The 11,476-nt window shown below is 36.2% G+C and overlaps 1 protein-coding gene across 1 annotated transcript; it reads right to left on the bottom strand.

Moving 5' to 3' along the window:
• Window positions 1–444: 444 nt before the first annotated feature.
• LOC142518302 (alpha-L-fucosidase 2) lies at window positions 445–11,234 on the bottom strand. The gene is given in 19 exon segments (XM_075621067.1): window positions 445–860; window positions 1,281–1,297; window positions 1,369–1,681; window positions 3,250–3,309; window positions 3,312–3,382; window positions 3,445–3,539; window positions 3,635–3,807; window positions 3,810–3,866; window positions 4,185–4,216; window positions 4,218–4,327; window positions 4,440–4,569; window positions 4,661–4,692; window positions 4,694–4,827; window positions 4,830–4,950; window positions 7,016–7,153; window positions 7,329–7,414; window positions 9,889–9,972; window positions 9,975–10,238; window positions 10,241–11,234. Coding segments are annotated over 19 exon segments (2,274 nt in total). The 5' UTR covers window positions 10,392–11,234; the 3' UTR covers window positions 445–654.
• Window positions 11,235–11,476: the final 242 nt, after the last annotated feature.

The raw sequence follows: 11,476 nt of genomic DNA, 5'->3' as shown, positions 1-11,476 counted from the left end.
CCCCCAATTGGGGAGGTAGTAATTGGTTGTGAGGAGATTGAAACCGTGGAAAAAACATTTGGATATTGTCTTGTTGGGTATGTCACGGGCTCACGCTCGAATGCATATACTGTCCTCAACTTTGTTAAGTGATGGGGCGGGAATGTTAAATTCTTGTTCAAGGAAAATGGTTGGATTAAATTCCAGTTTGTTAATGAACTTCAAAGAGACTCAATCCTCGATGGGGGACCTTACCTAATAGCGGGAAGACAATTGTTCCTAAGGAAGATGCCGAGTTGTTTTCTATTCAGCAAAGATGATATGATGTTCCTGCCTTCGTGGGTTCAGATCTATGAGTTGCTTAATTTGCTGGTTACCACTTTTCTTTCGATATTCCACCCCACACAATTCAGAGATATGGCCGAGTGAATTACAGTTGCTACAGAATTTTGGATCCAATTCATATTTGAATTTAACTACTGTCATCTTCCCTGTTGGTAGTTTGATAGGGCATTCCCACACCCTCGACTTCTTAGCATCAACCTCCACTAAAACTCTAGCATATGTCGAGCCCTTCTTCGAAATAGTGAGTTGGTCTGAGTGAACAAATATTCTTTTTAGACACGAAGCGTCAAAAGATCACGAAATCAAATTATAGAAAAAAGTACCTGCGTCCTACCCAAAGTTCGCATCAATCTGGCAAGGAGCATGTTTAGTTGATAGGTTAGCATAAAGCTCTCATTCAAAATCAATTTTATGCTCAGGATCCACCAAATTGAACAGATGTTTTACCATACGATATGCATGGTCGCTATCACCAAGAGGTGCCCACAAAGCGGCTTTCCATGGAGTCGATAATCCTCTCATGTTTCGAGTCAAGACTGAGATTCAGGTTCTACTTGAGTCACATAAGATATATGTTCTACAATAACCAACTTTTTTTATACAATGAAAACTTCGTTGCTTTGCGAAGATTAGGACTCTTATCCGTGGAAATCGCATGGTAAAAATCTGTTCAATTTGGTGGATCTTGAGAATGAAAATGATTTTGAAGGACCAGATTGATGCGAACTTTGGGTAATGTTGATCGTTTATTCAATATTTTGAGTTTGTGATCACGTGACGCCTTTTTCTAAAAGAATAGTTGTTCACTCAATCGGATTTTCACACAATTCAGAATTTTAATGTGGAAAAAATCATTTTTGTATGATTATTAATGAGAATAAAAAAAAATGATATCAAAAACATGACTAAAAACATTTACGTAATTATCATCAATTATTATTATTTACCTTACAAACTTTTGAACATAGGTGCACTAACATAAGACTTTTGAACATAGTCACAACTACAGCACTGATATAGCATCACTCCTGCACTAAGACTCACTTCCCAGCAATCTCTTTCACTACAAGAGCCATATCAGTAATAACTGTCTTTATTTTGTTGAGTGTCTTCGTGTGAAGTGGTGTCCCCAAAGCATAACTTGTCCAGTAACTTGCATAAGCCAACTCTTTCACAACAAGAGTCGTATCTGCAACAGCGTTTGCAGCCCTCTTTATCTTCCTCAGGATCTCTGCAACAGGCGGGTTCCTTGCATCAGCCAACTCTTTCACAACAAGATCCATATCCACAGCAGTGTTCGTAGCCATTTTTATCTTCCTCACGGTCTCTGCAACAGGCGAGTTCCTTGTGGCGGCGTCTACAAGGTAACAACCAAGAGCCAAAACACAGGTTCCCCAAACAGGGACATCTTTGAGAAAGATGGACTCTGTTTTTTCATCCTCTTCCAGCAGGTTGACGAAGGCATGCAATTCAGACATCACGGCAGCTAGATTCTTAGTATTAGAGTCGCAGAAAGACGCGCATTGTAGGTCAATTATCGACCCCTCCTTCGAGTCCGGGAATGTCGAAACCTCGATCGAATGAGCTTTGACCTAATACCTAGTATCCATCTCCTATCCAAATTTTGATATGTTCGAAAATTGTCGGCGATGCTCATGTGATAAATTTTTTAAAAGGTTTTGAGGCTTAAAAATCAGTTTAGGCTTTGATTTATGTTTATGATATTATTAGATTCATTTAGACTCTCAAAATGGCTCCACTAAAAGATACTCTTTTGTATATGGATTGGAGATGGATACTAGGTATTTATTGAAAGCTCATTCGATCGAGGTTTCGACATTCTCGGTCTTAAAGGAGGGGTCGATAGTCGACCTCCAATGCGTGTCTTGCTGCGACGTCAATACTATAAGCTAACTGTTGAGATGTCTAACTCGCATGCCTTCCTCAATCTGCTGAAGAGGATAAAGAAATGAAGTCCATCTTCCTCAAAGATGTCCCTGTTTGGGGAACGTGCTAGTTGGGTCTTGGTTGTTACATTGTAGATGTCGCCACAAAGAACTCGCCTACTGCAGAGACCCTGATGAAGATAAAGATGGTTGCAAACTTTGTTGCGTATATGACTCTTATTGTGAAAGAGTTGGATGATGCAAGGAACCTGTCTGTTGCATAGATCCTGAGGAAGATAAAGAGGGCTGCAAACGCTGTTGCAGATACGACTCTTGTTGTGAAAGAGTTGGTTGATGCAAGTTACTGGACATGTGATGCTTTGGGGACACCACCTAACACGAAGATACTCAACAAAATAAAGACAGTTGTTACTGATATGACTCTTGTAGTGAAAGAGATTGCTGGGGAGTGAGTCTTAGTGCAGGAGTGATGCTATGTCAGTGCTGTAGTGGTGACTATGTTCAAAAGTCTTATGTTAGTGCACCTATGTTCAAAAGTTTGTAAGGCAAATAATAATAATTCATGAGAATTACGTACATGTTTTTAGTCATGTTTTAGATATCATTTTTTTATTCTCATTATTAATCATACGAAAATGATTTTTTTCACACTAATGCTCTGAATTGTGTGAAAATATGATTGAGTGAACAAATATTCTTTTAGACACTAAGCGTCACAAGATCACGAAATCAAAATATAGAAAAAAGTACCAGCGTCCTACCCAAAGTTCGCTTCAATCTGGCAAGGAGCATGTTTAATCGATAGGTTAGCATAAAACTCTCATTCAAAATCAATTTTATGCTCATGATCCACCAAATTGAACAGATGTTTTACCATAAGATATACATGGTCGCTATCACTAAGAGGTGCCCACAAAGCGGCTTTCCATGGAGTCGATCATCCTCTCCTGTTTCGAGTCGAGATTGAGATTCAGGTTCTACTCGAGTCACATAAGATATATGTTCTACAATAACCAACTTTTTTTATACAATGAAAACTTCGTTGCTTTACAAAGATTAGGACTCTTATCCATGGAAATCGTCCAAGAAACTTGCCAAATAGATGTGACAAATGCATGTGGTGCACCTTTGGATCCTCAAAGTCTTGTGTCTGCCATTACAATCGACAATACTGGATGTCGATTGACCCATACATCATAAGAAAATGGCTCTTCATTTGTGCAGGCTAATGGTAATCATAGTTGGATAAAGACGTGGTTGAGCCTTACAAACTCTTGCAATCAGATCATCCTCGCTCGTTTCCAGTTCCTATATACCATCGAATTCAAAATTCAATAATCATGTCACAAGTTAGCTTTGCATGATTCAAGAATTTTTTATTATGACGACGTATAAATTTCTACCTCAGCCGCAGAAATGATGGCTGAGAAAACCTCATTTATGATGGCCATATCCATTGTTGATGAGTTGTTCACATTAGCAGGCTTCCCTTCTGGAGCACTGAAATTGTGCTATGGGGAAGTTGATGGATTGGTTTCAAGAAATCCTTTTGGACCTTAAATTAACCAGTCCAACAGAATGAAGCGCAACCTTCCATCAAGACATATGCTTTCTTTTTAATAATTTAGTTGGTTTGTGTATTTCGTGTGGGAAAGTTGTTCATTCCATTAGAAAACATTTATTCTATGGCACTAAAAAGCCAAAACTTACCGAGAAATTCGTACATGGAATCAGAATAGTAGTACAATTCAAATGACCGAATTAAGTGAAAAAACTAGAATCTACAGGTTAAATATGTCATGTTCCCCCTTTCAAATATACAATAACTAGAATCAAAATGCATCATGAGATCAAATGACCGATTGAGAGCCAAAATGCTGTAAGAATATCAAAACTGAAAAGATATGGACCTATAATTAATACAAGTGCAAAAAATATATCACTTTAGTCCATTCGTATAGGTGTAATGCTCCTGTAGATATGTAGGCTGCACCCATTTGCCATGAAGACCACACGGGTTGTCCGCTATTTGGTGATGTTTTTGCCCATATATCAGAAACATGATGCTTAACCCAACCATGTGCGCCATAGTTAACCTGTAACATTTGAGATGCGCTCTCGCCTTTGACAATTATGATTCTGAAGTAAATTTATGCTTGTAATTGTACGCATCATGTATTTGTGATTGTAATATGTGAAGTGAGAAACAAGCAGTTTTTTTCCATTTATCAAGAGAGATAAGAGATAATCGAACAAAAGCTCTTGGGACTTGTTAAGATTGCACGAAAGGGTTGGCCAGTAGTTCATTTGGAGGTTGATGTTCAAGTGAGGAGCAACACTGAGAATTAAGGGTTCACGAGACATCAAAATAACACTCATCCGTAAATATCCAGTCTAAAATGCAAAAATGAACAGAAACTAGAACATACCCCCACGCAGGTTCGATATCCTTGTTAGTTGTTCCATATTCCCTGCAGGTTCGAGACCTGAGTTTCAGGGCGTGAACTAGCTATCAGGAGGTACCATCCATACTGAAACAGAAGCTCGACCAGAGAGGGATCCTCATCGGTTTTAAAAGACTTGATCCTTTCTGCCTGGTAATCATTATGTTCTCGCTTTCTGTTGTATTACAATCACTTTCCACCTTGCTCTGAGAACATTTAAAAAGCTTCAATGAGACTCGATGAAAAAGTGCTTGATAGTCGTCAATGTGGTGGCATAAAGATCAGAATACAAAAATTTCCTTTGCGGAATCGATTCTCTTTAAAGAATACATGGTAGGATCTGTTGGAGATTTAATAAAATAAATCTATAAATCATGTGATTAAATCCATATATCACAACACGCTAGGAATTCATGTCGAATTATCAGAAACTATAAATAACAATAAATACGTACCAGAATCCATTGATTGATCTAGCGTCAGAGTTATGGATCTTCCAAGGCAACAGAGAATCGACCACCTTATTCTTGCCTTTGATGGGAGAATGAGAGAGATCTAGAACACGTGTGCCGTATGTATTCTGTGTTATATTCTCTGTGCCTTGGGGACCATAACCTTATATAACCTTAGCAGTCTTCAACCCATCATAGAAGACCTAATTGGGTTGGGCTTCTACACATAAGGTGGACCATACCAATTTATTTAATACTTTGGAAACCCATAATTAATTAGATCACTTTATTGGGTCATTTATTAGATAGATTGTTCATGTACAATTAATTAACTTATGCGAGCCCACAAAATAATTCCAACAATCTCCCACTTGGGCCACATAAGTTATCCGGATATTGTACATGCAAAAACTGGATTGAGCTCTTGCTATCTAAACCAAAATATTCCTTAACAATCTGGTCTATCAATTATACCAATATCGAACCAAAGTAGTCATCGCTACATTTAAAATCACTAGACCCATCAATGATCACAATATTAGCATAATCAATAACATAGATCAAGTATGGATGTGTAACATGAAAATACATAAATGTGATCCCAGAATAAAACCTGTATTTCAACTGGTCCTCCTAATGACTCAAAGAGTCCAATAACAGACTTTCAACCAAATGCTAAACCGCTATGAAAGACATCACTTTATTTCAGAGTAATTCAAATAAACCTTAGTCTGTACAGAAACTTAAATCATGTCAAATGAGTAAATGCTCAAACCGAATACAAACTCACACTATACAGGCATATCAACTATATGGACAACACCAATGTGTGTCACATGCCCAAAAATCTTGGGTGGCCAACCCATGACAACCGCATCCGCAATTATAGAGTTTGCATAACATACTCAATTGACACATAACCACTCTGAATTATTTCTTTCCAACTGGAAACTTCATGTCAATATATTTTGACTTTGACAAGTTTCAGTGTTCTTTAAATATAATATAGCGGCTTTATTATCACAATTGATCCTCAATGGTTTCTTAGACCAATGATCATTACCGGTGATAAAATTCCGCAACTTTATTCGGATTCCAAATATCCAACTATTTCCAAATGTCAGATTTTCGATGTGTGAGCATAAAATCCTTAATTCACTTTATGTACCGCATAACCCGATTAATAATCCAATGTCGGGTTTCTTAAATATCTGCCCAACATTCTAATGATGTTCACAATATCTAAACAATGTTCTCTATAAATCCGAATGAGATTATCACATGATAAAATTTATACCACCACATATGTACACATAAACATCAATATATTCTTCTCAATGTTGACTTTTCAATTTACTCACTCCCACTAAAGTCAACATACGAAATTAATTTAATTTCAAAATTTCATGCATGCATAATATCAATGTCATTTAAAATATTGATGTTCAATTTATCAAGCTTATCAATCGAAGAACTTGTACCAATTATATTTGAATTTCGAAAAAATGAAAATACCCCACAGATAAAGGAAAAACTTGATATGTCTAAACATGAAACTAAAATCAAATTTCGTTTTTCAAATTCAAATATCAGAAAATAAAAAAAAAACTCAGTTCCTAAATAAAGTTTTAAAAAAAACACCAACATTTTTATTTTAATTTTCCATAAGATGTGTCTTTCACCATCAGTTGACAATCTGCTCCTTAGGCAACCCTTTCTTTGCACGCCAATTGGCGTATTTGGGACAATCCTTCTTCACATGCCCATCAGTTCTTTTGCAAAAAAAAACAAGTGATCACTTTATCTTGTTTCTGTTGCTCCATATGATGTGAAGTCCCAGAGTTTCCTTCCTTATTGCTCCATTTCCTTTTCTTATTGATGCAATTACCTTGATAGTTAATGCCAAGTGAGCACTTTCAATCATATCTTGTTTCAATCTCTCCTCCTCCTGAATGCACTGCGCAATAAGCTCATTCAAAGTCCACTTTTCCTTCTGGGTATTATAACTTATTTTGAATTGATTAAACTGCGCAGACAGAGAGATCAAGACTAAATGCACGACTATGTCTTCCGACAATTCCAACTTGAATGCTTTTAGTCGAGTCACAAGATTTGACATTTCCATTATGTACTCCCTTATGTTCCCTTTCTCTTTGTACCGCATTGAGACAAGTTTATTCAGAACTAGTACTTGTCTCGACCTTTTCGTTTGCAGCGAAACGATCTACTATTTGAGTAAGGAACCTTTTAGCATCATTTTCTTCAGGAATTGCACCCCTTATAGTATCTGGAATGGAATGTTTCATAATCATCAGACTCATGCGATTTGATCGCTCCCACTTTTCCAAAGAACCCTTTTGATCAGCAGTTCCTGAACTGGTCAAAAGTGCGGGGCGATCTTCCCTTAGCGCATAGTCCAAATCCATGCAGCCGAGCACTATCATAACATGCTATTTCCATTTCTTGAAGTTTGAGCCATTAAGTACTGGAATGTTGTTCAGATTGGAAGATATAGAAGATGCTATAACAAAATTGAACAAAAAAAACTCACAATAAAATATAGTCCATGCATATATTTAAATTAAATAAATCACAAAATATAAGCATGCTAGTGGTGGGCCCATAAAAAAAATACCTAGCACAACATTGATATTTAGTCATTTAACAAAAATAACAATTTGTAAGTGGTACACTCAAACATCATGGTTATTAAATATTGATAATAAATCCGGCCAACAATATGTCTTTCTTTGGACCGACAATTGCATGCATGGATAAATTCGAAATTATCACATATTTAGTACCACATATTGTGCTAAAATTTGGCCAGAAAATGACCTTCCTTTGGGCCGATCATTTTTCGCATAAATTTAACACGATTTAAGATCACATAATTATGTGCTTATAATCTGGCCCAAAAATAACCTTCCTTTGGGCCGATTATTTTCTGCATAGATATAAACACAATTTTTTTTTAAGTCTGCAATCTGGCCAAAAAATAGTCTTCCTTTGGGCCGGCTATTTTTCGCATAGATATAAATGCACTTGAAAAAGATATATTGAATCTAAAATCTGGCCAGAAAATAATCTTCCTTTGGACCGATTAATTTCCGCATAGATCTAGATGTACTTTAAAATCATCTATTGTGTTTGAAATTTGGCCAAAAAATAGTCTTCCTTTGGGCCGACTATTTTTCGCATAAATTGAAACACAATTTATTTTGAACTTGAACAATATCTACATATCTCAAAAATCACTTATTAACATGTAATTTAAATTTAACCAAATTTAAGATACAAGATATGAACTTAACTTAAAATTTTCACAAGAAAATTTAGTTTACCTTAATTGGGCCAAATAAAGCATAGAGACCAAATCTTCAAGAAATAAAATATGTGCACCTTATAATTATTCATCAACAAATTTTTTATCGAAATAAATAAAGACGATAAAATAATGAATAATTTCATATTAATTTTATTTCATGCAATTAAATTTTGAAATGGTCGAATTTAATTTCACAAATCAGAATTGCAGAAGTTTAAATTTAATAAATTGTCAAAATTCTGGATTTCAAAATCTGGTTCAAAATTAGAAACCAAACAAAGCCTTAAATCACCAAAAAATCCCCAAATCCCGAAACCCTAACCCCAAACGCATAAACCGGCGCCGCCACCTCCTCCGGCGATACCTAGACGGCGGCGACGACTACCAGACGTCGCCTTACCACGGCCGACCATCTCCATACCATTTTCGATGAACAATAACACATAAATCGATCGAAATCAGCAAAAAACAAACGGAATTCGGGCGACCAGATTTACCAGGATTAGTCGCGAAATTCGATCACGTTGCGTCGGTTTTCGATCGATAGATGATACTATTATGGGCGCCAGGAGATGGGCAAGAAAACGCCCAAACTATCGCTGCCGGAAAGTGGCCGGAAAACGTTCGATTGGCCCAAAATCTGGCGGCTCTATTCCGAATTCGAAAATCGATTTTTCAGATTTTCGATTTTTTTTTCGAAAATAAATCTGAATTTTGGGTGTAAAATTCGAAAATACTAGATCCAAATAACATGAATTTATTCAGATCCAAATTCAGAAAATTTAAAAAGTATATCTGAATCCAAAAAATTTACAGACAAGAAAATCATCTCAGATCCGAGAATAAAACATACTTTTATGTTTCGATCTATCAATAAACAAAAAATTCTCATAATTCAACATGAACGTGGCTCTGATACCACTTGTTGGAGATTTAATAAAATAAATCTATAAATCATGTGATTAAATCCATATATCACAACATGCCAGGAATTCATGTCGAATTATCAGAAAATATAAATAACAGTAAATACGTACCAGAATCCATTGATTGATCTAGAAAGTCAGAGTTATGGATCTTCCAAGGCAACAGAGAATCGACCACCTTATTCTTGCCTTTGATGGGATAAGGAGAGAGATCTAGAATACGTGTGCCGTATGTATTTTGTGTTATATTCTCTATGCCTTGGGGACCATAACCTTATATAACCTTAGCAGTCTTCAACTCATCATAGAAGACCTAATTGGGCTGGGCTTTCTACACATAAGGTGGACCATACCAATTTATTTAATACTTTGGAAACCCATAATTAATTAGATTACTTTATTGGGTCCTTTATTAGATAGCTTGTTCATGTACAATTAATTAACTTATGCGAGCCCACAGAATAATTCCAACAGGATCCTTTTTGAATCTTTAGGTTGCATGTTCACTAATCTGCAGATCAATAACTTCTGAATACTGAATTCCTTTTTGATTGAGAATGTAGTTCAGATGCCCGTTTACTTTAGGCTTATCGTCCCGTATACTTTTGGTGGGATTCTTCTCCCTGGACAAATTCCATCCAAAATAATTTGATTTTGGTCATTGACATATGGACGATGATGCAATTTGCCGTCCAGAGATACTGTAAAATTTAGGCATGCTGGCTTGTTTCCTGAAATTTTTATCACAATCACATAATCTGGATTTGAGGTAAAATATTCCCTCACATATTCAACTTCATTGGCAGAATAACATACTTTTACAGCCGCTGTTTCTAAATCCAGCACCCGCTCAAATATTTTTCATCATATGTGGTATCAGAATCATCAAATTTTAGCTTTTTATCACCCAGTAGCTGGTAAACCTGTGAGTCATTCAATATTGGCAAATGCAAAATTTTATGGCAGCAGTGATTGAAAGCATGTCTCAACAACTTTGAATTCATTTTCATTTGGCCAACCTTTCAAAAAGGAGAATTAAAATTGGCTCCAATCTCACAGTTACAAAAAACATCCTACACAAATAGAAAATGAGAGTAATTATGGGAATAAGAAGCATCTTACATATTAGTCGGATCTCCTAACAAATTAGCTGCTGTATTTGGTTCAATGTTTCTATGATCTGTGAGTTTTATGTGATCGCGCTAGTTCAAGATTCCTCTCTATTCTGATTCAGTAATGAAAATTAGCTTGCAGCACGATGGCACGCACTTGCGATCCAATGGTTAAAATATGTAGTTTGTCGTAAAAGAATAATCATTTAATGGGATTCTAATTTGTTGAATGAAACTGGGGCAATCCATATAATCATGTACCTACACCTTTTATCCGGGAGTTTAGATGGTGCTTAATAGTTGTTTACTTGTGAAACTCAATGTACGAAACTGTTCTTTTTAACAATAAGAGTAACCTCTCCTTTAGTTTGGCATCTATCAAAAGCTGAACGATATTATAGATGTGACACAAATGGATCTTGATTCTTGAAATTAATGTGTTCTTACTGGTTTAAAGGCCTTACATGAAATTTTCAGGGAAGAATTGTTGCTTCAATAGCTTTCAGATTGATTAGTACCTTGATCTCTAGTTTCCTGGATTTTGCCTATTGGAAGGAGCCAAAAAGGGTGAATGAGGGTTTGATTCTTGTTTCAATGTTACTGTAACAAGCAGTGGCAGTCCCGTATCAAATTGAAAAAATACAAATTTTATTTATTATTTTTCCAAAAACAAAAGTTCTCAGGGAGAACGTGGTATTTTGTTTATTGTGACGCTGAAATTTTAACAACTCTTTTGACAGTGATCCGTGAAGGAACTTTTGCAACGTGCGACTATGGCATTTGGAAAAATATGATGCAATACAACCAGTTAAAGCCACCAATATTTGATCTGAGCTCCATACCCAACTCGTAGCCAATCTGGATTGGCTATGGGGGAAATGATGTGGCAGATGTTGCTGATGTCCAGCACACTCTCAAGGAATTGAAATCGAAACCGAATGTGCTTTATCTTGAAAACTACGGCCATATAGATTTCCTTTTGA

Source organism: Primulina tabacum, chromosome 11 (genome assembly GCF_025594145.1).
Source record: "Primulina tabacum isolate GXHZ01 chromosome 11, ASM2559414v2, whole genome shotgun sequence".
In the NCBI taxonomy this organism is placed as follows: Eukaryota; Viridiplantae; Streptophyta; class Magnoliopsida; order Lamiales; family Gesneriaceae; genus Primulina; species Primulina tabacum.
Note: the sequence above shows the minus strand (reverse complement) of the source record. Positions and strands in the feature narration are given on the sequence as shown.